The sequence below is a fragment of the Lontra canadensis genome, unplaced genomic scaffold (genome assembly GCF_010015895.1).
Source record: "Lontra canadensis isolate GAN:19392208 unplaced genomic scaffold, GSC_riverotter_1.0 scaffold3, whole genome shotgun sequence".
Classification (NCBI taxonomy): domain Eukaryota; kingdom Metazoa; phylum Chordata; class Mammalia; order Carnivora; family Mustelidae; genus Lontra; species Lontra canadensis.
The window spans coordinates 25,356,915-25,384,663 of NW_022630997.1; the positions used below are offsets into that span (position 1 = coordinate 25,356,915).

The 27,749-nt window shown below is 40.4% G+C and overlaps 1 protein-coding gene across 2 annotated transcripts; it reads right to left on the reverse strand.

Moving 5' to 3' along the window:
• On the reverse strand, nucleotides 1-27,258 carry RPP30 (ribonuclease P/MRP subunit p30). Of its 2 annotated transcripts, none has more exons than XM_032836701.1 (11): nucleotides 27,161-27,258; nucleotides 25,685-25,740; nucleotides 25,043-25,099; nucleotides 24,575-24,649; nucleotides 21,431-21,502; nucleotides 13,859-13,948; nucleotides 5,457-5,573; nucleotides 4,852-4,881; nucleotides 4,424-4,461; nucleotides 3,977-4,056; nucleotides 1-139 (listed from the first exon to the last, which is right to left on the reverse strand). In XM_032836701.1, exons 1-11 carry the CDS (start codon nucleotides 27,240-27,242, stop codon nucleotides 66-68), a joined length of 771 nt encoding a protein of 256 aa, XP_032692592.1. In that variant the 5' UTR covers nucleotides 27,243-27,258; the 3' UTR covers nucleotides 1-65. The 2 variants fall into 2 exon arrangements, with proteins under 2 accessions (XP_032692592.1, XP_032692584.1); XM_032836693.1 differs by having other exon boundaries at nucleotides 1-175.
• Nucleotides 27,259-27,749: the final 491 nt, after the last annotated feature.

A 27,749-nucleotide genomic window follows, 5' to 3' on the forward strand; every position in this document is an offset into this window, starting at 1 on the left:
TTCTATTGCGGCTGATGGACTATCAAAGGGAAGAAGGGAGTGTTGACAGAGACTGGGGATTCTTTTCAGCTCTCACACTTGGCTTTCTTGCAAGCTGGAAGAGAATCATCATCTGCTTCTGATGGTCGAGGTTTCTTCACTGTGGAAATAATTCCAAAAGCAGTTTTTCTAGTTTCTATAAAACAAACAGGGAAACCATAGGCCTTAAGTTAAGACCTGATTTAAAAAGATGTGGTTTAACAAGTATCACCATGTTACTTTGACTTAACAACATTAGTAAATAATAAAGCCAGAATAACTGCTATTGATACTGATGTCATTCACTGTTAGTACTTTGTCTTCCCCAATGGATACAAATACCAGTATATTATTTACATCTAATTCATTCTAAAGGGATTACTCAAGAGTAAAACTGCAGGACAGGTTCTCTCCAAAGGTCTGTCCATGGTACCTTAGGCAGCCAGGGACCAAGTCCCAGACTTTGGTGCAGCAGATGTTTTAAGTACGGTAGAAAGGCACACGAATCAAGACAGCCTGGTCAACAGTCAACTGTGTTCCTCCCATGGTGATGACATGTGCTTACTTCATTTTACAGCATGTACCGTATCTGGGTCCCTCACTAGGTCATCTATGTACCTCTGACGAATAAGTCGTATTGTATTAACACCCAGCAATGCCTGGTTATCTAACAGGTGTTCAATAAATACCTGTTGAGTGAATGAAAAAAATCAAACTCACACATTTATTGACCTCTCATATACTGAGGACAATGGATAAAGAATGGGAATTGTGAGATGTCAGGTCAGGCTGGCAGCAGAGTTCAACTTAAATCTATCCAATTTTAGCTAAAAATGTACTACTGGGCCAGGCCCTGTGTCATCTATAAAGGGTACTGAGATGCCTACCACAGAGATAAAAGAATGTGAGGGGCAAATGTAATGGGAATGGAGGCACCCATAAGAAGAAACTCTGCCTGGATGAATCAGGAAGGTATCATAACAGAAGTAACACTAGGAATACAGAAAAAGAAAAAGATGGGATTCCTTTGCAAAGACATGCAGGAAAAGGTAAGAAGAACCTAGTATGTTTAGGGGACAATAAGCTGGTGTGAAGGAGGAATGTGAAAAATTTATGGGGAAATGGGGCTTGATGGGTAAACTTAAGGCCATAACGCCTTGAAAAGATCCAAATTTAGTCCTTATGAAATAAGGACTAGGGAGGAGAGAGAAGGAGAGATCCACTGGCTACAAAGAAGACAGAATCAAAAGAACTTTGATGAACATAAATTCAGTTAAGATTTCTTGTTTCAAGTAATAAAAGTAAAGTCAATTCTAGAGTTACATAGGCATGACCTTCTCACTTATCAGGATTAATTTACCAAGTTTACTGAATCTTTGCCAATTATTTAAAGCATTCTAATTTGTAAAAGGACAAACTTCTCTCAAGATCATTAAAATGCCAACTTCCTCTGTCCCTTCTCTACAACCTCCTTAGAATTGCTATTCACTGGTTTCTGGAACCCTGAATGGCCCACCTAATCCTGATTCCCTATAGAGAGCCTTCCAGTGTTGAATGGCAGCTATTACATGTCCTAAGTCTTCCGTTTCCAGATATCCATTTCAGCACTGCTTTCTACCATTTCATGTTAAGGTTTCCAGACCCTCTAAGAACCTAGCAACCGTCTTCTGGTAGTGCTCCCGTGCACTGCTGTCCTTCTGTAAAGGGGCACTCGGGATAATACACATGCCAGCTGAGACTTCATCAACGCAGAGGGTAATAATAGTGAGACTCTGAATCCCCTTGCTTCAGATTCCTTTATTTCTTCTAGTGTAACCTGAGGCTGAATTCACAATCTTAGGAACCCACCACAGTGCAGTCTAATATTGATCCCAATGTCAACTAAAAGCAGGGTAACTGTAATGTATCCTCCAGATGTGCTATTAATTCTGCAGGGACAGCAGCCATAAACCAGGACTCTCACACAGTGGGAGGGTAATGCTACCTAAGTCCATAAGGCTTCCTTTAGTTTAGCTTCATAAAAGCCTAGCTTTACACATATCCTCTGCTGAACAGCTGAGTTTTTTTAAGTCAAGTGCAGAACTTCATATTTTTCCCATTAATTTTCTTATTTAGCTTCCTTTTCATATTTTAGAACACCAATTGTTCTATTTTGGAACACCAATGGTTATCCAAAATCTTGATGACTCCTTATGTTCATTTAAAACAGACAAAAATAATGGCAGAACAACCAAAGCACAAACCCATATTTCTTAATTTCAAGACAATCTTGATAAAGTCCTAATGAATCTGGCCATTCCCAGAGCTTATGTGATAGGGTCTAGCCTACATAATACAATTATCTCAAACTAAAAATGTTGAAAACAGAAGCAAAATCATCTAATTTACAGTAAGTCAATACAGGAATCAGTTCTCCCAAGTGGGGATCAGATCATTAAAATCTAGACACAACACACAAGGCCTCAATAATTCACCTATTCATATGCCAAATAACCTAGTCTACATGTAGCCCTATTCTGAAGTTTAAATTTATCTAGGTGATATCAAGCGAACTGCTTCGTGACCACTACTACTAGCGCTAAAAATCACAGGGAGAACAAAGATAAAACAGATCGAAAGTATAAATACTTTTCTTTTTTTTTTTAAAAGGGAAGGAAGAGAAACAGTATGTTTTGAAAAGTTTATTTACTTGAGAGCACACGTGTGTGCAGGAGGGGCAGAGGGAGAGGGACAAACTGACTCTGTGCTGAGCACAACGCCTAACGTGGGGCTCGATCCCACAAACCTGGGATCAAGACCTGAGCCAAAATCAAGAGTTGGGACATTTAACTGACTGAGCCACCCAGGCGCCTCTAAATTTTTTTCTTTTTAAAAAACCTCATCTTCGGGGCACCTGGGTGGCTCAGAGGGTTAAGCCTCTGCCTTCGGCTCAGGTCATGATCTCAGGGTCCTGGGATCCAGCCCTGCATCGGGCTCTCTGCTCAGCGGGGAGCCTGCTTCCCCCCTCTCTCTGCCTGCCTCTCTGCCTATCTGTGATCTCTGTTTGTCAAATAAAAAAAAAAAATCTTTATAAAGAAACAAAAAAAAACAAAAAACACCCTCATCTTCATTCTCTAAAGTCCTGGCATAGCAAATACTTCTGGTTTAATTTTTATCATCTGATGAATATGAAGTTCAGTGGCTGCAAATAGTGGAATTAAGGTGAGGAGGTAGGTTTATGTAAATGAAATGTGAGTAAAAGATATACAGTCTGCACACAGTTAAGCATGAAAAAAAATGAGAAAAAGGATCATGAGTTGTATTAAATATGAAAAGACACTATTTGAGTTTTTTAGTTGGGTTTTTAAAATGTATTTGCTGTTTCTGTGCTCCTAATAAATGGTTTAACATCAATTTTTTCACATTTCAGTTCTTGCAAACAATGACTTCAAAAGGGGAAGCATGCCTCTCTGGAGAGGAGGGAGGAGGAAGGTAGACAGGCCCAAACATGTGGAGCTTGGAAGACACATTCAGTACTCAGTTTTGTAACACAGACCACATTCGGTCCACAGAGTACACAAAGTCAAGTCTGAAGCAAAGGGTGAGAAGCATTGGTGGGTAAAGTTAAAACAGGCTGAGCAAAGATGAGCCTAAAGGAGGTTTGCAGAGCAGGATAGTAAAAGTAAATAGGCTCCATCGTCTGATTAAAAAAGACTGGCTTGGGGTGCCTGGGTGGCTAAGTGGGTTAGGCCTCTGAGGTCATGATCTCAGGGTCCTGGGATCGAGCCCCGCATCAGGCTCTCTGCTTAGCAGGGAGCCTGCTACCCACCCCCTCTCCCCGCCCCAGCGTGCCTCTCTGCCTACTTGTTATCTCTGTCAAATAAATAAAAATCTTTAAAAAATAAAACAATAAAAAAAATTAAAAAAGACTGGCTCCTAACATGAGCATTTGGTGTTTTTATTGGAAGAACTTGCTCACCTCCGTGCAGAAGCACCGCTCGGCAGTTGGTGGACACGGCGGCCTTGGCGTCACTTTCAGACAGCCCAAACAGTAGTCCTCTGGCGGGCCCATTAAAGCTTTCAACCCAGCGTCAGCCAAGGACAGGAGACTAACAGAAACCCAACTGCCAACCCCGGCTCCCCTGGCCACACCAAGAGGGACTTTCACTCTCCAGCAGTTCTAGCCTGAATGCAACGGGCATCTGTGAAGAGACTCAATCTAAGCTTTTATGATATAGAGTCCCTTCTTCCCCTTTTTCTATTTCACCCTTAACGCAGGAAACAAAAGGATGAAGCTCTCTACAACCTATGTAATTTATTTTTGAAATTTTACATCGGTAAACTCACAGTAAAAGGTTAAACTATAATATCACATCAATTTCCAAATTTCCTACATTTCAACAGCTTCCAACTCAGAAAAGGATACAAGTTTGCCACATCGTATGGGCCTCTTATTTCTAAAGGCTAAAATAAAGTGAACAAAAAAAAAGACAGGAGAGAAGTTATTCATAGTATTTCAATGACTTCATTTGCAGTAAATTAATAGGATGCTTAAATATCCAAAAACTAAAGGAGTTAGCCACATCAATTTAAGTCCTTACAATTTTGATGGTTTTCTTAAGTTTCCAAAAGTTTCTAAAAGAACCCTGAAAGCATTCTGTAACAGCATAAAGAAAAAAACTTCACATAAACAAAACCTGCATCCCAGAAGAAGTGGGGATACATTTTACTCTTCAACAACCGCAATGAGCACAGGCAATTCAAAATGCAAATATGCAATAAGCATTCATTACATTACTATTAATTTTTCCTCTAGAAACACGTTTCAAAGTTTTATAACTTGAAAAGACTTACCCTTTCTGCAGCACTAGACACAATCACATTCTGCCAAAGAGAAAGTGTTCAGTATTAATTTCAGATAAATGAAAAAAAAAAATGGAAAAGTCTTCTAATACAAATAACCAGTTATCACTTGCTAACATTTAAGTTTCTACAAATACCATTCTTCTAAAGATAAGGTAAAGAATCAAAGTCAAAGAAAGACCTTAGGATCAAGAGCAGCCTACAAGACAAGAAACAGAGTAAGCCTTCCCACTGGATCTTACAAAAGGTGAATTCATTTAAAAAACTACTTGAAAAAGTCATATAATCTTAATTCAACTAACTGATGACAAACAATTGTTATCCAGACCATTCTTTTCACAGTAGGGGAACTTCAAATTCCTTATTAGTAGATAAAGGGTTTCAACACATCTTCCTCCCCCACCCTGCCATTCTTCTTCCTTTGGTATTTCTCCTTCCCTTAAAACTTGCAGGGTTCACTGACATGGGAGAATTTGTTTCCCGGCTTCGAGAACTTTCTGCTTTAGGGAAAAGGAATCAGTTAAACAATTCCAGTATATTAATAATAAGAATAAACTGCTGGATTTGAAAAACACCTTGAAATTTGGGACCCATACCTTTCCTTTGCAGACCTGCATCAAATTGAGGGCATTGGAAATTGTGTACCTTCTCATTGTGGAATCTTTGATAGCAGGGCTGTAGATGAGTTCAAAGCCCACGCCTCGGTCAATTGCCTTCACAGGAGATAAAGGAAATAAACTGTCAAGGAGAAACACACACTGTCCTACTTTCTTTTCACTAAGAATCTCCCTCACCTCCCTCCTCAACGTCACCTTAGACCTCCCACATGCCAAGGTACAGCTTGAAACAAAGGCAGATTCATGCCTGAATGGCACCATCCGCAGGAGAAGGCCGATGTTTGGCTCTATCTGATCAATAGTGGATCTTAGCTGTGGGGAAGCTGACTTTATATAAATAGGAATCGTGAGGCAGCTACAGAGAGCAAAGTCCCAGTGGGGTGGCAAATGGGCTATTCCTCCACGAACTATTAAAAGGAAGATGGAGATGTGCTCCCTACACTTCCAGTAAACTGTTTGCAAACACAGAAAACAACAACAAAAATTAATTGGACCCAACAATGTAAGAGACAAAGAAATGAAGAGCTGAAAAATGCTTGAAGAACAGGGGTGGGAAGGCCCCTCAGGTGAGTCAATTATTACATATGTTGAATGAAGGAAGTATCGTGTCAAGTGCATGCTAAGAGTCTTATGTGTGTATTTAACCCTAATGACACCTTTATGAGGCACTGTGACAGAGACTGCTAACTGACCCCAATATCTGTTCTCCCCTTGTCCTTTACTAGAGTCCTGAGTTCTGGCTGGGCTCAGGCATGGAAGAAGCCTGGGCTCTTAACTATTTTGCCCAGCTCACCTCACCAGACAAGCTTAGTCTTTTACATGAGAAAAAGAAACTTCTTTCCTACTTAAGGCATTCTTAATAGCTGGGCATCCAGAAGTAAGAAAACAGCCTGGAAGGGGTGGAAACAGAACTGAAATCCACCACTACGCTGTCCATCTTTTCTGATGACCAGCTCTGTATCTTCATTCATTCACGACAGGTGTGTGTTCAGCCAACTATGTGTGGGAATGGTGAGCAAACGCTGACATGGTTCCTCCCTTTTCAGACCTTTTACTCTAAGGGGACTACCAAATAATTAGCAAAAAACCTAACACTTCAACTGTGGAAAGTGCTATCAAGAAGTTTAGGAGTAGATGACGAAGGAACTGAGTAAACAGGCATTTTCAGAGGGAGGAGTACACGGAAAGGCTTTGGCGTTGGAGGGAATGTGGGAGCACAGAGAGGAGGTAATGGCTGGGGACAAGAGTGAGGGGGCCCCCTGTGGTGGGAATAGAGGCTAAGGAGGGTGGGAAGGGCCAACTGTGCCAGTCTCTAGGACTGCAGGCACACTCATCTTAGCAGTGGGAAGCACCTGAAGGATGCTAGCTGGTTGCAGTGCTCTTCTGAACGAACAATAGAAGGACGGCAGGCACAAACTGGGCAACCCCTGGCAAGTGAGTTTCTATTACCCAGAGGATGAGCTGGGAGTGGTCAGCTATGGCCACGGGAGGTCTACTTCTTAATGTTCACAAGGAACGGAAAAACGGGTCTTCCAGAACTGGCAGCCCACCTTAAACTAATTCAGGTGCACATGGAAGGCCCCTACTTTCCCTCCCTGAACCGAGACTCCCTTTTTCCTATCCCCTAATCCTCCCTTCATTAACTTTTCCTCTTGCCTTAAGGTTCTGAGATTTTAATTGTAGAATTCCTTACATATCTGATATTAGTTAAAATTTACATGGGATTTTCCATATTGCAACCTTCCCTGACAACTTCTTCCCACCTCTAAACCTTGGGCTTGTGTTGATTATTTCTGGGAATGGTGTCTGTGATGATACTCTTTGTGCCAAAGTTAAATGTGCACCTCGGTCTCCCTGCCTGTCTTGTACACAGCTGGAGAGCAGCGTCATGATTATTTCTTTGTAAGAAATAACTCCCTTTTATGCAAAAAGTGTTAAATGTATTTATATTCTGAGTAGATAAATAGTAGCTTATAGGAAAGAGGTTATGTAATGCTGCTGCTCACCACAGATTATTCATGTAAAAGGAACCAGGATAAAACTGGCGAATTATTCAACAGTTAAACCACAACACTTCCTTTAGCCAGATTCTCAACTATTTCCTTGGCTACTTCTCTTACCAAAATTACTAATTAGTCAAAGAAGCTGACATTTTTTCTTCATCCTGCTATTTGCTGAACTAAAACACAAGGCAGTAGGATGGAGAAGGGGAGATGTGGATGATACACAGACCTGGGGGACCAGGTCATAAAGTATCCCTAACTGTATCTAAAATTTTAGCCCCCTCTGGGGATGAGATCAAAATAAAAACTCTCTTTCACAGGGGGAGAGAGCAAAGACAATAATCAGCTTAATTAGTCTTTAAGAAAAAAGTTCTGATTTTGTTCTTAGTACATTAATCAAGTTCACTTTTAAACAGCTAAGAAAAGTCTGAGACAGAGAAATTATACATAATGTGCTATTGAAGGTTGTGAGTATTTCTTACTATTTTTCAAAATTTTCAATGGATAAAATATAGACTCATTACCTGGGCCTGTTTCTAAGACCATTCTAATGTAAATTGCCTTAAGCTTGTCAAATGATTGTTCTTAACAGCCTCTTCATAAAGCATGACAGTGCCTGCCTGATTGGCTTTTGTTCGCATCCTGACCAAGGTTCTGGAATAGGCAGATGATCAGATTTCTTTACGAATGAGAAGTTAACAGTCATAATGACGCTATAAAGGGCAGGTGTGTGATACGTGAATCAAGAAAAAACTGGTGGTAAAATTCCCAAAACTAAGCAAAGCTGAAGATGACAGGAAGAAAATAGAGAGTTGATTACCAGGCCAATATACAGATTCTCTGGTAATTTCATAAAAATTCTTTACTGAGTTCAAAAGGATTCAACACCCTTTGGTGTAACATTATTTAAGGTAATTTGTTCATCTAATTCACTAATGAAAGTAACATAAAAAAACAATAAAAAGTTTTACTTGTATGTCTGCTCCCATCTGCCCCATTCCCACCTCTTGTAATTACTTCTATTAATTTCTGTGTCTTCTTCCAGAGTGTCTTCATACAAACATAAGTAAATATGAATACATATTATTTTTCCTCTTTCTTACCCAAAAGGTAGCACACCATATTCTTGTTCTGACTCGAGGGCTTTTCTATGTCAGCTCCTAACTCCTGAATTCTGTCTTATAGCGGCACAGTGTTTCACTGGAGAGATACAGAGGCGTGTAATTAACCACGCCTCCATCAAGAGACTTTGGGCTGTTTCAATCTATCTGTAGAATAAACACTCAAGCTGGGTATTACGGGTTGAACTGTGTCCCCCCTCCCCACCCACCTGAAAGGTATGCTAAAGTCCTAACCCTCAGTGCATCAGAATGTGACCTTACTTGGAAACAAGGTTGTTGCGGATGTAATTAGTTAAGATGAGGTCACTGGTCTAAGATACACCCCTGATCCCAAGACTGGGGTCCTTACAACATGACAACCACATAAAGACACAGACACACAGGCAGAACATACTGCAAGATGAAGCCAGAGACTGTGGAGTCACACAGTTGCACACCAAGGACCCCCAAAGATTATTTACTGGCAAATCAGAAGCCAAGAAGGGGCGGAGAAGGATTATCCTACAGCTCCTACAGGGAGTGTGATCCTAATGATATCCTGATTTCAGACTTCTAGCCTCCAGGAGCATGAGACAATAAATCGCTGTTGTTTTGAGCCACCCAGTTTGTGGTGCTTTGGCAGCCCTAGAAAACTAATACACAAGGTCAGAAAGGGAAAGCAGTTGTAATTTGGATGGTTGTTGCCAAATCACCCACTTCCCCATAGGGATCGTTCCAATTTACACTGTTCCAGCAATGTACAAGAATGCCTGCTTTCCTGCAACCTTACAGCAGAGTGTACATCAAACTCCCAGGTTTGTGCCAGTCAGTTAGGTGTTTTTCATGTGAATTTTTCCTATAATGGAGAATTAAATAACTTTCATTTTTGAGGGCCATTTGTATTTCCTTTCCAGTGAAATGTCTTTTCACATTCTTAATCCATTTTGGGGGGACTGTTCATCTGTGTTTTTTAGCCTCTCATTAGCCTTTTAAAAAGCTTTGAAATATGTGAAAATATTTTCACCAGTCTTTTAACCTTCTTTCTGGTTTTTTTGCCACACAAAAATTGTTGATACTGGCAAGTTTGCTAGCACTGGTCTAAGCACTGGATTGATAAAGCACTCAACACATTTAGGTTCACAATATGTGTGATGAAAAATAAAGTTTATAGAGCTCTCACACCCAACTCAAGTATATATGGCATCATTCCTGGAACAAGTTCACGGCTTCAGACACTATTTGCTGGACACTTCTCAGTGGGGACTAATTGGACCATGAAGACAGAAATAGATTATAGTTAAAGGGAGTGCTGAGAGGAAAACATCAGGGAACATAACACATATAAGCACTGAAATAACTCCATAAACTTGAAGTCATTGTTGAATGGCAAGAACACTGGGAAAAAGAAAAAAAAAAAAATCAAAGGGAAAAATCAAAGGAAGGTAAAGATATGTGCTGCTTAAAAAATTGTTCTCGAAACCTGAAATCCTAAAGATCATGTTCTAAAATATCAGATTATTCTATGCTTAAGAGTTGTGCTGTAAAGTAATTTTAAATAGCATTTCCCAGTGGGAAATGACAGCAGATTTAAAATCAGAGCTCGAGTACAATTCCCAAGTCAACTTGTGAGAGAAGTGTGAGCCACAAACTACCTGAGTCTGATCTTATCTGCATAATGGAGATACTTCACATCCACACGCCCTATGGCTGCTGGGCTGGAGCAGCTGAGAAAGTGCCTAAACCATAAGATAAGTAATGAGAAGTCACCTGACTGTCTAAGAAGATGAGCTGAATTCAACTTTTTGAAATCCAACTATCACATGATGAAGTTGTGATTTCCGTACAGGTTACTTAGACTCCAGAAGAGGTTTGTAGGAGATTTTAGAGGGAATTACATAACTGATGTTACGGTGCCCCAAGCATGTGGTGAAGATAACTAAGGGGGATACAAGCTCTAAGTTGTACAAAGGAATGCTCTGGTGTGCTGCTCGAGCTCCTGGGCCACTTTCATGACCCCAGCTGTCGTCTTCTAACTTTACTGAGGAATAACTGACAAATACAACTATACATATTTAAAGTATATAATACAATGATTTGATACACATATACATTGTGGAATGATTACTAAGATCCACACAATTGGCACATAGATCACCTGACATAGTTAATGTAATCTTTTTTTTTTTTTTTTTTTTTTTGGTCAGAATGCTTCAGGTCTATTCTCAACAACTTTCAAGTACACAACACTGTACTATGAACTACAGTCACGCGAGTACATTAGAGCCTCAGAAGTTATTCTTCTTGCAACTGGAAATTTGTACCCTCCAACCTATCATCCCAACCTTTTGAGCTGATAACTGTCACATGGCTTAAGGCCTCTGGGAAGAAGACTAATGAATTAAGTATCTTAATGTTCCTGCTCCTCACCACCGCAAAATAAAGGGATACATATCCTTCCTAAATTAAGATCTGCGCCCAATACGGTGATCCTTATAAAGTCAACCTAACAACTTTTCATGGCCAAAGACAAGTTGACTCACAAGTCCAAAGGAGCATGCAAGGACCAGGACCTAAGATTAATTATTACTCTCATTTACCACATTTTCTATCCTTTCGTGGTGAACGTATTTCCATATTTTAATGTAAAATCTTAACAGCTCCATATCTAGAATAGACATTATTAGATACAAATAATAAATACATATCATACAACTCTTACTTACCCTGAACAATAAGCTAGCTACCTCTTATTATATGTTTCCAGCTTACTCTTTCAAATAAAAAATGGGTGGTGAATAAATATGGACTTTAGTGCTTCCTGACCAATTCACACCACAGCCTACTTCTACTCTAGATGAAGACTAAAAATAATCCTGCACAGCCCTTCCTTCCACTCCATCATCTAGTTTTTATTAAACAACATATGTAAAATGTTCACACCAGATTTTTTAAAAAAGCAGACACTGTGTTAAATACTGCATATCCCTCTCGCTTGTCAAATTTTTACTTTTCAGAATTTCTTAAATTGAAATAGATGGGAATTAAGCCAAAAATATCCATCAAACAGCAGTTTTCCTGTACCTACAGATGGAACTGGAGGGTGGGCGGTCCTACTGCCACTGTCCCCACTGCCATCCTCCTCATGCTGCCCCAGTGCCCCACTTCCCTCCATGCCCACACTTCTGCCAGACCCTGACAGCCAGATAAAGACTGATGACAAGGAGGATTTGGCCATGTTCCCCAAGCTGCACCTTGATATGCTAAATTTGACATATATTCATTCGACTGACAAAATCTAAGGAGTATCCATTGCAGGCAAGATTTTGCGGATAATTAAAAAGACCCAGCCCACAGCTGGTGCACTCTATAAGCTTACAATCTGGGTTGAACAGTAGGGCACATTCATAAGGAACTAACTAAAAGCCCTTGCCAAAACAGCCATTGAGAAGCCTACCACTGTTGAAGGACATGAGGAGTTATGTGCTGTGCACTGCTGTCCATCTGTTCCATGGAATTGGCCTTAGCAATCCATGCTACTATCTCCTCCCAGTCAAGGGCACAGTACGGTAGGTGGGTTTACTCAGGCAAAGAAGTCTAGAAAATGGCCTTCCTTATTTATTAAGACAAAGAGAGAGGTTAAAAAAAAAAATGTAAGCTGAATAGCAATTTACAGAGTGGCTGTACCACCTAACTGCAGAAATTGGACTGGTAGTTGGAGGCTGGTAAAAAGTCTCGGCAAACTTCTAGAGACAGAGCTTGCTATCTCTGAAGAGGAACAATATATGAGGTGTATGAGACTGCCATCACCTCGGGTACTGTATTTGTTTGTGCCTTTTATCGCGGGTAGCTGGAGCATTTCAGAGTTCTCTTTTGACAGGGTACCAACCAGAACTTTCCCCATCCTATGACTGATGGGCTAAACGGCTTCTCCTTGCTAGCCTGCATTTACCACACTGCACAGGTGACCTGCTAAAAACAACACAGATCTCCAACCCGAAAATGTGATGATTCAGGATTGTTTTTAGGGTTTATTTTTTTAAGTACCAGCAAGAAGACAGGAAACATGATTTGAGCTTAGTAAATACTGTTTTATGTTCAGTAGCACTCTCTGTATTTATCAAAAAGAGCTGGTTTATAGTTTTCCCCTTACATATATGACTTTAAAATTTTGAGTCCTTTTCAAGTTCTTTAGTAGCATATTTTTAGGGCTGGAACATAGGCCAACTTAAATTTTTCCACACAGATTCAATTTTTGCACACCACATAGATCAATGTTCTCCTTTTACTGTCTCCCCCTACTCTTGGCCTCGAGCCAATTCCTTAGCAGCGGCGACAGCGAAAGAAAGCTCGAGGAAGTTGTGATTCCACAGAGACAGAAGAAGAGGGGAGTTATCGATCTTGAAAAAGTGCCTAAGTTTTTAATTTTCCAATTCTGACAGGACAGGGTATGGAATCTGGACTGCCTGTGAGACCCTCGGTCTCCTTCGAGAGGAATTCTTTAGAAGTGGAGCCAGGTTTGGAAGCTGCTCTTCTGAAACAGCATCCTAACCCTTCCCCAGGACCCGGCTGCCTGCGCAAACAGCTGACTGCCGTGCTGACCTGGCAGCCATGGAGGTCAAGCTCTACCACCTTTCTGATGAAGACTGGCAAGAAGGTGTGACAGATGGAAGATAAAGGGTTGGGAGAAACCAGAGAAACTACGTAGAAAGGTAAGGAGAATTCCATTGCAGAAACAGGAACAAAACTTTCCTGAACACATGGCCACCTTCTAAGGTTATTATAAAAGTGATCCTGGGCTTTTGCATCAACCAGCGAGGTTCAGGGTAGATCTTCATCCTGCTTGGACCTTGACGGCTGGGCGTTCTGCACCTGGCTCCCTCCTCTACACACCCGCCCGAGCTCGCTGGTGCCTCAGGAACCCTCTCTGTTTTTTTCCCCTACCTCTTCTTTCTAGATTGCCTTATCCCCTTACTGTTCAATGCTCAGGCTCTAAGTGTCTGTGATTATGGCTATCCTTTTAAGAAATATCCTTCATTAACTCTGGCTTCTGAGGTCTTTTAAATGCATCTTAATAATTTACTGGATAATTTTTGTTTCAAGTTCCCTTTCTACCTCTAGTCAGCTTTCAAAAATGAAAATCCTCTTTCCTAAACTGCCTACTTATCTCCCAGCCTTCGGTTTTTCCTTCTAAAGAATACTAGGTCCTTCTGCCCCTTTTCCAGTTCGTTAACGTGGGTTTGTACAGATTCACATATAAAAGAGAAAGTACAACACTCACCACATTAATAGGTGGTCTTTTGAAGTAAAATGGTAGTTTCTCTGTTACGGTTATACAGACTAAATCCACATCTAAATGTGTACAAGCGACCTGTCAAGAAAAAAACAAAAACAAGAACAATAGGTAAAGACGAAAGAAAGAAATGACACACATTAAGAATGGGAGACATAGTCAAATCTGATTTAAGGAAATATAAATTATATATGGTTCAGTCCACAGGCATCATAATGGTATTGAAATGTATCTGTCAATGATTAGCCACTCCTTCACATTCGGTTTGAGTGGTTTAACTGTAACCAAGCTGGAGCACAGTGGAATGTCCACGGATCATCTCACCAGACAGAGCCTGGAGACCCTCTAACTCACGGTTGCTACAGAAGGGTGGGATGCTAAGAGAGGCTCAGTTTCCGGAAGGCTACATCAGATTGTTCCAGAAAGTGGTAACTAACTGTTCCGAAATCCAGGAAGAAAAACAAGCCAAAGGAATATGTGCATGGTCCATTTATTCCACAGATTATTTATTTTTCTGCCAGGAACTGTCCTAGGACTGTGGCTTCTATCAGACTACTGAGGGGCTAGGATACTAGCATGGCCCTGCTGATGGCATTTTGTTCCAACTAGAAGAGAAATAGTCTACATAATGGGTGTAATGCATAAGTTGTCTCCATAGAGGGGAAAGAGATGATAAGAAAAAGCAGCAGGGGGAGGAGGAGGAGATGGAGAAGGAGGGTGGTGGTGGTCAAAGCACAGTTGTTACAAATCAAATGATGCTGAATGTATTTTTCAACTTCTAAGTTCCCTTTCCTTTGTTCTAATTTTTGTTCTTGCTTATTGATCAATACTTTGCATTTACCTCCAAGAGGTTTGAAATGGCTTTCAAAAAAACGAAACAAAAACATACAAAAGAAAATAGATAAGGAAAACAGAATGAAAAGAAAATCAGAGGAGCAAAATAAAGCTGGGAAAAGATTACGAGCATAAGAGTATATGCCAAAACCACTGCTAGAAGATGCGTATCTGGCTCTGATTTGGCCTTTACTTGATTTACAGTGACAGAAAGAATTGTCTGTTTTATAGTGTATTGAAAACAAGCCTTACTGACAATGCTGGTGTAGACAGGCTTGATGAACAAAGTCAAAATGCGAGGTTGGCTATGCTGGCAAACTAACACCAGGGCTCTGGCCAGAGGGGAAGGGCAGAGTAAGGAAGAGGGGTAAACGATCAGCTTGGACTTTTAGCAGTGACAAGAATGTCACATCTTGCCTTTCTTCTTCAGAATTCCCACTTTGGTCATTCCTACCCCCACTCCAGGGCTTTAGGAAGAAGCAAGCAGTGATAAGAGACTGCCTGGCTTTAGACGCTCATAGTAACTTAGTAAGCCTGGGAAGTAACACTGTTTTGGCAGAAACACTTGGCTCATAAACAATCTGCCCCATCCCAACTGCTACAGCTGTCCACCTCATAAAAGACTCACTGAGAATTTGATAAGAATGGATGAAAAGCTCTGAATAGAAGATATAACAAATTCAGCTTCTGGTCACCATTTTTAAGCTATCAGAATAGCAAAGATCCACAAGTTCAGTAATCCACTGCTAACAAGAGAATGAATAAACAGGCACTCACAGGGTCTTTGAATCAGTACAGGGACTTGAAAAGGATTTTAGCACAGGGGTCAAAATTTTAAACACACACACCAGCAATTCACCTGTAGGAATGTATCCTGTAGAGAGCCTGTGGAAATATATTCTATAGCCTTATACCCAACAAACGCTCAAGAATATTAGTGCGAGGAGAGTCATTGCAATACCAATCACCAAAGACTAGACACAACTTGATATCCCTTTATTTTACTTCAATAAAATATAGTCCCTTTATACAACACAGTATGAGGACTCCAAGGGAATGAAGTACATCTGTAATTGATATTATGGAACCATATATACTGTTAGGTGAAAAAAAAAAGCATGGTATTAGGAAGGAAGGAAAGGTAGAAGGAGGAAGAGGGGAATTAAGGAAGGAAGGAGTACGTATATAATTACTGCTGAGAAGATACCCAAAAACTATTAGTAGTGGTCGCCAAAGGAGAAAAGGGAGTTTCAGATGGGAAGAAAAGTGTACATTTCAATGCATGGCCCTTTGTCCAGTTTGAACTTATTATCATTGTTTTTCATCTAAAAAAAGCAGATTCATTTTTTTAAAAGCCCATTAAGGATTCTTCCTCAGAATAAAGCTAAATTAGGTTCTTTTTTTAACAGATCTATTGCTCATTTTCCCCCTCTTACATAATGGCAGCTAATTAAAAACAATCCCTTGTGTTGGTGTAAGTACATATAATAAACGTTCATGCACAAAGGACAGCTCCACTTGGCTCCCTCTGACACCTCAAACTTAAAATGTTTCAAACTGAATTCTTTTGTTATTTAACTTTCTTTTAATCCAAGTGTTTAACTGATACACTTAGGAAACTATAAAATAACAGCTCATTTTACATTATAATGATATTCTTCCTAAATCACTAAAACAGATTATGTTAAAATACTACTTGCAGTTGAGAACCTGATTATAGTGGTTTTGCCAAGTTGCGTATCAAGCCATCTCGGCTCTTTTCACCTTTCAGGGACTCCTATGAGGATTTAAGGAAGGCATAGTCTCCAAACTGCACATATGCACACATACATTTACTTTTGATTCAACAGAACTGGGAGAATGGGAGGGTAGGGGTTCAGTCTTCCACAAATCCCCTACATGGGTGTCGGGTTAATACATGTTGGTACTTTATGAGAAATAAGATGTAAAGGAGAGCCAGACTTACCCAGAGAAAAGCTAGATGTCCATCAAGGGTGACTCTCAGTCTCAAGTGTGTGTATATAAATTCCTCTGAAGAATTTAACTAAACTGGAAATTATCAGGTCTTACTTCCGGTAATAAACTCAGTAATAAGTAGGGCCTAATAACCTGCACTTTAACAAACAGCCCTGTCAGTTCTGAAGCTGGTGGAGCCAGCTTGAGGAGCACTGCCTGGAAGGTACTCCCTCTCCTGAGGAGCCTCTGGTGTTGCACATATGGTCTCCGACAACACTCTTTGAAGGCTACCGCACGGATTTCGGAAGGAAAAAAACAGACCTTCTATTTCCCTTTATTTTTTAATTCATTCTCTTAAAACTTGTTTTGTGTGCGTGTATTATTTAAAAAATCACGCTGACATAATGGAACATACACATAATTTATAAGAAAATAAACAAGGTACTGGGGATAAAGACTCAATTTTTTTTTTTAAATTGATGGAGTACAAAATCAAAGTACTTCAAAGCGCAATGGACTAAATAACTTGAATTTTCCTTATCCTGTTCAGTTATTTAAAATCCTAAATGGGAGTAACTCAGAAGTTCCCGAAGCTTCTATGTAATGCCACCTGCCAAATTCTGTGGCCATGGACTCCCCTTACAGTCTTTTACTTCTGCCTTAGCCCCTAGGGTAACTCTGGAGAGGGAGGGTTTATCCATGAGATATCTTCCAGATACTCCGAATGGAAAATCATATGTTATTTCCCATGGAAACAATGCTATTTAAGGTGGTTAGATTTTAAACTACTAAGTGTTAACACATGTGTGTGTGTGTATTTGCTTTTATGACTCATTTTAGAGACCTTAGTTTTAGAATATCACATCTACAGGGATGCTTGCTTAAATTCTAGATAATCTACTTAAAAAATCAAACAAATAAAATCACTTAGAGAATACAACCTGCTAAGCTACACATTGCTTGCATCTGACCCAGTTCCAAACCATGATATACTTGTAAAACCTTTAGGATTAAAAGAAAAATGTCTCTTAAAATTGATTTTCTATAGAAAACAGGGAGAGTGCTAACTTTAACTGCTCCTTAATGAATGGGAAAGATGTGGACAGATAAAAGGAAGATGTTCCAATTTTAGAATCTATTTTCATGTAACTTTTCATGTAACTCTCTGCATAGTCTGTTCCAAACAAATACCTTGTATGTTATTTATAGCTTCGTTCTATCTTCAGGAGTATTTCTGACAGTTCTACCCACCATACAAAGCATGTGTTCATGCTTTTGAATTCACACTTTTGAATAATTGGAGAAAAACAAGTACAGCTGACTCATTAGCAACCTAGGATTAAGGGGTGCCAACCCCTCACTCAGAAAATCTACGTACAACTTCTGATTCCCCCCCAAATTTAACTTCTGTTGACCAGAAGCCTTACTGATAACATAAATAGCTAATGAACATGTTTGTATATTACATACTGTGTTCTTACAACAAAGTAAGCTAGACAATAAACGTTACTAAGAAAAACATTAGGAAAATACATTTACAGTATTGTATTTATTGAAAAAAATCTGCACAAAAGTGGACCCGTGCAGTTCAAGCCCATGCTGTTCAAGGGTCAACTGTAATAAGATAAAATTGCTAAATGAAATTTTAATGTATTCCAAAAGTCCTGGCTCTGCTATATACTATCCAAGATTTAAAGCAAATCATTTAGCCTAAGTCTCAACTTTCTCTTCTAAAAAATGAGGAAAATAAAGTATATTTGTTCTGTTTATTCCCAGGATTATTGTGTTAAAGAAATAAATACGTAGAAGTTTCTGGTTAAATATATAAACATATGCTTCTCCACCATGTTATATAACTATCAAAATGTAAATTGTGTGTACTTCAGAATCAATTAAAAAAATAAATGGGCAACAAAAAATTAGGGACACTGCCAACTTTCAGTCTACATTATAAGTAAGCTGCTATTACTTAGAAAACTAAGCTGCTATTCAATGAACTTGGATATGCTCATATTCCTCCTTGGGGTTTCAATACTGAATGAGAATCTCCTATGGGACTTGAAAAAAACAACAAAACAAAACAAAACAAAACCAGATATTCTAACCCCAAACCTAATGGATCTGAATCTCCAGTGGTAGAGATCTGAAAGTTCCTGGTTTTCACCAGTTCCACAGGGGCTTCTGATAACTAAGAACCATTTGATCCCACTCACCTTTTTCTGAAACAAAATTCTCGATAACTACTATAGTTGAGCATTTTATGAAGTGCATCACCAAAGTAAAAAAAGAAAAAAATCACAGACAATTTCTGCTATTTCCTTGAAGTAATATAAACAATTAAGAATTGATAGTTGCCCTAAAAACTAAATTTAATCACACATCAGCCTCCTTAGTTAACAGCTCCACCTACTGGATAAACCAAAGGAAAATCATCCTACAATTTTAGAACACATTTTGCTTAAAAATGAGTGCTATATGTAGAAGAATGAAACTCGACCATTCTCTTACACCGTACACAAAAATAAACTCAAAATGGATAAAAGACCTCAACGTGAGACAAGAATCCATCAGAATCCTAGAGGAGAACATAGGCAGTAATCTCTTCGATATCAGCCACAGCAACTTCTTTCAAAATATGTCTCCAAAGGCAAAGGAAACAAAAGCGAAAATAAACTTTTGGGACTTCATCAAAATCAAAAGCTTCTGCACAGCAAAGGAAACAGTCAAGAAAACAAAGAGGCAACCCACGGAATGGGAGAAGATATTTGCAAATGACAGTTCAGACAAAAGGTTGATATCCAGGATCTATAAAGAACTCCTCAAACTCAACACACACAAAACAGACAATCATATCAAAAAATGGGCAGAAGATATGAACAGGCACTTCTCCAATGAAGACATACAAATGGCTATCAGACACATGAAAAAATGTTCATCATCACTAGCCATCAGGGAGATTCAAATTAAAACCACATTGAGATACCACCTTACACCACTTAGAATGGCCAAAATTAGCAAGACAGGAAACAACATGTGTTGGAGGGGATATGGAAAAAGGGGAACTCTCTTACACTGTTGGTGGGAATGCAAGTTGGTGCAGCCACTTTGGAGAACACTGTGGAGATTCCTCAAGAAATTAAAAATAGAGCTTCCCTATGACCCTGCAATTGCACTACTGGGTATTTACCCCAAAGATACAGATGTAGTGAAAAGAAGGGCCATCTGTACCCCAATGTTTATAGCAGCAATGGCCACGGTCGCCAAACTGTGGAAAGAACCAAGATGCCCTTCAACGGACGAATGGATAAGGAAGATGTGGTCCATATACACTATGGAGTATTATGCCTCCATCAGAAAGGATGAATACCCAACTTTTATGTCAACATGGACAGGACTGGAAGAGATTATGCTGAGTGAAATAAGTCAAGCAGAGAGAGTTAATTATCATATGGTTTCACTTATTTGTGGAGCATAACAAATAGCATGGAGGACAAGGGGAGTTAGAGAGGAGAAGGGAGTTAGGGGAAATTGGAAGGGGAGGTGAACCATGAGAGACTATGGACTCTGAAAAACAATCTGAGGGGTTTGAAGCGCTGGGGGGTGGGAGGTTGGGGGAAACAGGTGGTGGGTATTGGAGAGGGCACAGATTGCATGGAGCACTGGGTGTGGTGCAAAAACAAGGAATACTGTAATGCTGAAAAAAAAAAAAAGAAAAAAAAAAAAAAGCCCCCCCCCCCAAAAAAAATGAGTGCTGTGAAATGTGTAACAATTGTGAATCGTCCTGTACCCCTGTGGCAAATAATACAATATATGTTAATAAAAATAATAAAGTAAAAAAAACGAACTGGCTGTAAAATTAAAACATCAAAGACCAGTACACTTTTTTTTCTTTCTGCAGTATCCTTTTGGTGAGTATAGTTTTGGTAGTTGGCTATTTTCTTGAATCTAGATAAAAACAACATTCAGAACTTCCTAAAAGTAGCTATGCCTATTTTACACAGTAAAACATTCCTGAAAAACTGTATTACAGCTGATTTTTGTTTTTTCCTATAATCACTTAAAATGTGCAGAGTGAAAAAAATAAAATACCCAGTGTGCTCTGTTTCAACTTGACAAAATGACCATGCATGCTCAACAATGCTCCCTCCTGAAAAGTCACGGAAATGGCAATTTAAAAAATACAAAAGGAATTAAATTCATAAAGGCACAAAGAACACAAAGGGCAATAGAATCAGCAGATGGCTGATTCTGAAGAACTTCTGGAAGACTAAAGGCCGACATGATCTTGCTAGCATATGGACCACACCTCAGAGCACGCAAAGGAGAAAGCCAAACCAGAGAGGAGATCTCTTATGCCACAGCAGAACTCTGCACCTTTCTTCCCTCATGGGTAGCAATGCATGGTACAAAGGGCAGAAACCGAGGTGATTTCAGAGCTTTGAATGAGACAGAATAACATTCACCTAAGAGACATTTCAGATGAATGAACGAACAAGTGAATGAAGCAGAGATAAAGAAATAGAAAAAAACCTTGAGAGACTCTTTTCATCTGAGCCCAGCAAATATCCAGCAAGATGAATAAAACAAAACAAAACAACACATGCCACCTAAGTACCCCCTTGAGAAATTTCAGAATCCCAGGCATACATGAAAAATCTTAGAAGTTTCTAGATGGAGTGAAACAGATCACCTGCAAAAGCAGAACATCAGACTTCTTACATAAAATAATAAATACTATTTTCTTTCACTATCTGTTATTTACATACTCACATGAAAAAGTTTTTCTGTCTTTGGAAAAACTGCAACGATATCATACAGCCGGACCCTTGAAGACGTTGCTCTCTAGTAGTACAAAAAGAATGTTATTGTACAATAACCAAGAGTGTACACGTGGAATTCTGACTTATAGTCTAGCTGCATTTATTTTAATCACTTAATATTTCTTACATGCCATTTCTGCTTTGCTTTGTATACGGACAGAGAAACCCGCCTAAGCATACAAGGTTTTAGACCCCACCCATCACCCTCCTTCCCACATTGTAACCCTTTAACTGCATACCAAATTGTGCTTGTGATATAAAAATCAAATTGGATAGCTGGTGCTCTTATACATGAGTGAAGGAGGTTACCAGATATTTCTGAGCACCTACTGTGTGCAGGGCACTGGGGATATGAACTCATTCAAGGCATGTCTGGGCTCTCAGTGGAACTCACCATTTTCTTATGAGACAAGAAATACACACACATGATACAATTAGGCTCACAATAAGAATACTGTTAAGTAAAAATTAAAATGCTAGATGTGCAAGAAAATACCTGATAGTCCTCTGACAGTAGGAGAGGGATAGATCAGTTAAACAGTTATTGCTTAAAAATGAAAATCTCAAACTTAACACCATATGTGTATGTCTATGAAAAGGCTGGAAAACTATGCAGCTGAGCCCTGAACATGGGTTCACACTACAAAGGTCCACCCATACATTCTTTATTTAAAAAATAAATCTAGTACAGTACTGTAAATGTTATTACTGTTACTATAATGTTACTGTTATGTTATTAGTAAGGTTTCTGGTTGGCAGTAAGATGCCTTTAGTAGTGAAGTTTTGGGGGAGTAAAAATTTATACATGTATATTTAACTATGTGGGGTAGGAGTAATGGGGGTCTGTGCCCTCATCCTTGGCATTGTTCAAGGCTCCACTCTATGTTCAAACATGGTTTCTGAATGATGGAATAATATGTGATATTTCTTCTTTGCCTGTTTGTACCTTTAAAGTTTTTACCTCTGATTTTGTAGAAAGAAAAGGCATTCTAAAAATCAGAGCAGGAAAGGGGAGGGGTGAAGAGAAGCAGAAGCAGGCATGAAGGGCTGCTGGACAGACATGCTGACACAGGGCGGACCCCAGGTCTTAGAGAAGTTAGGACCTAGGATTCTGTGCCCTCTGCTTGTCCACTCCCAATTGAAAAGGAACAAAAAGGGCTTACCAGGATGCTCACGATAACAAGAGAGAATGAACATCTTTGTGACCCATCAAAAGTCAGCTCCCTTTAGGTCTATCTGGGCCCAGAGAACCAGAACCCTGCCTTGCAGTTGCATAAAATACCAGAACTTGGCTTTCCACTTTTGTTTTTAAGCAATGTTAATCATTATAAAAGGGGCCAGCCCTTCCTTGATGACTCCTGTTCTATGGCAGAGGAGTCCACTCCAGCTCAAGATAAAACTGCTCACATTTTCAGGATCTCTCTCTCTCCTTCATTAGATCCTTCCCATCAGCAGGCATACTCCTCTCTCCCAGCTACTAAAACCCAGAGATAGCAGGTTCTTGTCTGCCAACCTCCCTGTGCCTTCTGTTCCCCAGTGGAGTCAACTTTGCAAGCAAAGTTAGCATCACACACTGTCTGCATTTCCTCCCGTCCCTATCACTTCCATGGAGGTGGTTTTTTTGCTAAGGCAACCAATGACTTCTTGTCAATATTCCAAGATATGTCTGTGCCCCTCTCCTGCTGGACTACTCGGGCTCGAAGATGCTGCTGACCCTTCCTCACGTTTCCCTTCTCACTTTGCCCATTGTCTTCATATTTCTCACAGTCCCGCCTCAGTCTCCAGTTCTAGCTCCCCCTTCTCTGCTCCACCATTAAATGCTGAAGTTCCTCAGGACTCTGTCTGAGAACTTCTTCACACGTCCACGCATGAACCAGGGATTCTCATCCATTTCCATGACTTCATTTACTCTCTACAGAGCGACCGCTTCCAAATTAGTATTTTTAATCAGATCCCTCTTCTGAGGGCCACGCCCCTTTTTCCAACTACCCATTTTACAAACACCACTGGAATCCTTACAATAACCCATCATGTGCCAAACACAATGCCTTCAAACCTGCTTTTCTTTTTATATCCTGTCTCAGGAAAAGGTACCACCATCTACCTAGGGCTGATCAGACAGTGCTGGGAGCCACCACACTACATCCAATCAACCATGGAATCCTGTCAATCCTCAGCCCCTGCCAAGCCTCTTAAATCCCCTCAACCCCTCTGATCCAGTCTCTATAATGGAAACATCATAATTTCACTCTCATTTAAAACTTTCAAGGGCTTCCAACTGCTTACTCAGACTAGCTCCCTAACCTCATCCCAGGTTAGCCAGCTCACAAGGGTGAGCCCTACTGGTGTTGTTTCATTTCCCAGAAAACACCATGTTTTCTTGGGACCCAGAACCTGTGCCTAATCCATCCTGTCTGTGGGAACACTCTCTCATGTGCTCAGCACCTACATAACACTTACTGATTCTTCTGGTCCCAGGTGGAACATCACCTTCCTCAGAGTATCTTTTATTTACTACTTCCAACTCTTCAAACATTCCACACATTTTTAATTATCTGTTTAGTGCTTGTCTTGTCAATTAAACTATAACCTTCTTAAGTTCAACAATCCTGTCTGTCTTATTCACAGCAATATCTCCGGCACCCACTGTACGTCTGGTTCATGTGAGTTCAATGAAGAACAGTTGTCAAAGGATTTGTTAACTGTGGTACCCCTGTATCTGTGCCAAGAGTAGAAGAAACTGTTATGTTATATGAATTCTGAGGATAAGGAGAGTAGGCAGGTATCCTAACTGGGGGCGGGGGATTCAGGGATTCAGAAGGTGGTGAGGTTCAGGCTGCCTGGGTGGCTCAGTGGGTTAAGCATCTGCCTTCGGCTCAAGTCATGATCCCAGGGTCCTGGGATCGACCCCCATATTGGGCTTCCTGCTCTGTGGGGAGCCTGCTTCTCCATCTCCTTCTGCCTGCTTCTCCCCATGCTTGTGTTCCCTCTGTCAAGTAAATAAATAAAACCTTAAAAAAAAAAAGAGTAGGAAGTGAGGTTCAACATGAACCAGTACAACTTAAAAGGCCAAAAAGAAGAAAAATTAACTTACCAAAACATTACAGTGAGATGGATCTGAAACGATAATCGTCAATCTAGTTAAAACTTTGATCGGTCTTGATTTTCCCTATAATCAAAAACATTCTATCAAAAAAAGTTCAAATGCCAATGACTGACTTTCCTCTTTACCAGTGGGAAGTAGTCATTAAAAGGTACCAGCAATAAAAGATAGTGACGATCAGTAAAAGCTAGTCTTCATTACCAAGGAATTTATAATATAATTAGTAAAATAAAGATGTACATGTGTTAAACTACATAAAGAGATTAAAGGTTATAGGACTTCAGGAAAAAAGATCATCAAAGAAGTACTGAATTCATAGTAAGTGAATACTTCATGGAAGAGCTGAGTTTTGTGGAAAAGTAAGACTGGCAGAGGAAGGAACAGTGCCCGTTAGAAAACCCTACATAAAATTGGGCATATTTGAATAGTATTATGGTTCTTAAACAACAAAATACCCACCTGTACAATTGGCAAAGTTGTAAAGAGTTCAGAAACAGCTACTGGTTTTTCAATTTCCTATAAAAAACAATAAACAGTCACCCTAGATCATACATGTTAAAGGAATGAAGCATAATGGAAAACTTATAAGGGGTTTTCAGAAAAGTTAATTTCTGGTGTAGAGAAACACTTAAGTTTAAAAAAAAAGTAAAAGGAAGAAAGCTGGAAATCAGAGAAGCGGTTGGGAACATCAATGGAGAGGAGAGATGAAAAACAGTTTTTAGACTGAAATAATCTAAAAGGTACAGTTGTTGGGCCTGAAGAGAAATATACACATTTACAGGCATGTTTAAGAGGGGAATTGGTAATGAGTCCATGTCAGTAAAATAAAAAGGAGTAATACTGGGATTACAATTCAATGACAACGTACTTTTAAAAATTACTTAAAGTTGTTTAATTAACATCACCTCAACTTTAAGAATCTTTCTACCATGCCCTAATACTTCACAAAAACTTCGCACTGACTCAACAGTTAACATGTAAAATAAGATAGTACACAAGAGGGTGCATTTAAGAAATATGCTCATCTGTAGCTTCCACATTACCAATATAAACAAAGACAATGGTAAATGCTGGTTATTAACTTCAGAAATTGTTTTTTACCTGTTTCTTTTCCTTGAATTCAACAACATGATTGATGGCAACAACTGAATAGCCAACTAAAAAGAAAAATCGAACATTCTTATTAAATGGGACAACCTTTTCCCTGTATGTACAGGCTCGGCTCAATTCATGTCAAGATTAGGGGTCAGTAGTAACAGTGGTTGTGGATATGGGCTCCAGTGTCAGACCACCTGCCTTCAAATCTATGGGTTACCACTTACAAGTTACTTAACTTCAAGCTTCAGGTCTTCAACTATCAAATGGTGTTAACAGAACTTACCTCACATAACTGTCATGAGAAAACATAATAAGCACAGGATGATTGAGAGCAGTGCGTGACAGAGACAGGGCTCTGTTTGACTTCTGTGATGTATTATTAGCAGGATACTTTTTCTTCTAGCTCATTTCTTTTGCTTTTTACCCTCTCTACTTCCCTCAGAGTCCTTTTTCCTAGGAAGAAATGGAGTAATCACTCCTTCACACCACTGCTCACCACCCCTTTCCAGCTGCCCACCATCAGTAGATTGGGAACTCTCTGGAGGCCAGGGCCTTGCTTTATCAGCTCAATACAGCATTTTTCTGGACATTCGGACTACCAAAAATACGTCTGGATCGTGACTCCTATTTTTAAGTTATTTAAATACCAGTGGGGACGACAGGATACTAGTATTAAAAGATCATGCATATTAATGCCAGAAGAATGGCTCGCTCTCTCTCATCTGTTTGATTTCCTTCTTTCCTTCCTCTCCCTTAAATAGTTAATGAGCGTCCATTATTCGACAGGCTCCACAGAAACCTCCTCATTTTTAAACTTCTCTATCCCCACACTTTACAGTGGAAGGAAGAAGACAACACTCATGATTAACTACAATCATTAAAAAGCATCTCTCAGGGCTTTGGCCTTCCCTTGGATTCAAATATGCCTAACATTCTTGCATTCTGGCCATGCTGCTCCCCTCCCACCCGCATAGTACGTCTTCCCTCCTCCCCCTACCTCCTCTTCTTCTTAATATTGTCTCCACAATGTCACCCTCACGTCCCTTCCCCCTTTTCTTTGAATTTCCACAGCTTTACCCGCCTATGCTCAATTCCCCGAAATGCTCTGATAGTGCCGTGAGGCGGAAAGGGGTGATACCAAAAGCAGTGGCGTAGGTAACTTGTACACTCGGAAGCCCAGGCTTCAGCCATCCATCAGCTGTGGGGCTCTATGCACGTCTCCTATCCTCTCAGAGCCTCAGTTTTTTCAACTGGCAGGCGAGAAGGAGCTGGACGGGGTAACAACTCCCAGGTGCCTTCGAGTTTCCCGCGCCCGGGATCAGAGCAACACCGCGGCGGCATCAGCTACCAGGGACATCCCAGAGATCTCAGGAGACCTGGACGAGGACAGGCCTCGAGTCCCTCTTGAACTTGGCCCGATGGTCTAGGGAACAGCGAGACTGGGCAGGCACAGCGGCCCGCAAAGCCGGGGAGACTCACGGTGAGCGGCGTTCTCTACCAGCCCGCGAAGCGCCTTCAGGTCGGAACCCGCTCTCAGGTCCAAATCCGCGAACACCGCCATGCCGAAATCACGTGACCGTCGCGTGTCTGTCTGCGCAGCCGCAAGGCCCGCCCCCTCTGGCAGGCTGGGAATTGTAGTTTACCTGCGCCTCCCGCCCCTCTCTCCACTTAAATAATTATTCGCTTTAAGGTTCGAAGGCACTTGCCTCGCCTTCGAGTACCAGCAAAAGTTAGTGTGTTGAAATCCACGGCCTCACTTCAGTCCTTCTTTGCCGCCTTCTGAATGAGAATGTTTGGTTTCCCTCGGAGGCGTTCACGTCTCCCACCATTCGTCCAGAAAATACTGTGGAAAGTGATTCTTTCGCGAACCGGACACTTTTGCCAAGAGCTGGAAGGGCTTTTGAAACAGTCGTAAGAAACCCTTTTCCCTCCGCCTTCTGAAGTCCATTCTGTTCTTTGAAACGGGCTGATCCGGAAGACGGAGAACTGAGCAGAAGACCTCACATCGAGGGTCTTTCGGTCCAGTCAGAACGGGCGGTCCCCGGCGCGCGGCTCTGTCTTGCGGTCC

Coding starts and splice junctions, on each gene's coding strand:
- RPP30 (XM_032836693.1), bottom strand. CDS start 27,242: ATGGCGGTGTTCGCGGATTTGGACCTGAGAGCGGGTTCCGACCTGAAG. Junction 25,100..25,684: donor AATTCAAGGAAAAGAAACAG/GTAAAAAACAAT, acceptor TGTTTTTTATAG/GAAATTGAAAAACCAGTAGC. Junction 21,503..24,574: donor CATCTCACTGTAATGTTTTG/GTAAGTTAATTT, acceptor TTGTACTACTAG/AGAGCAACGTCTTCAAGGGT.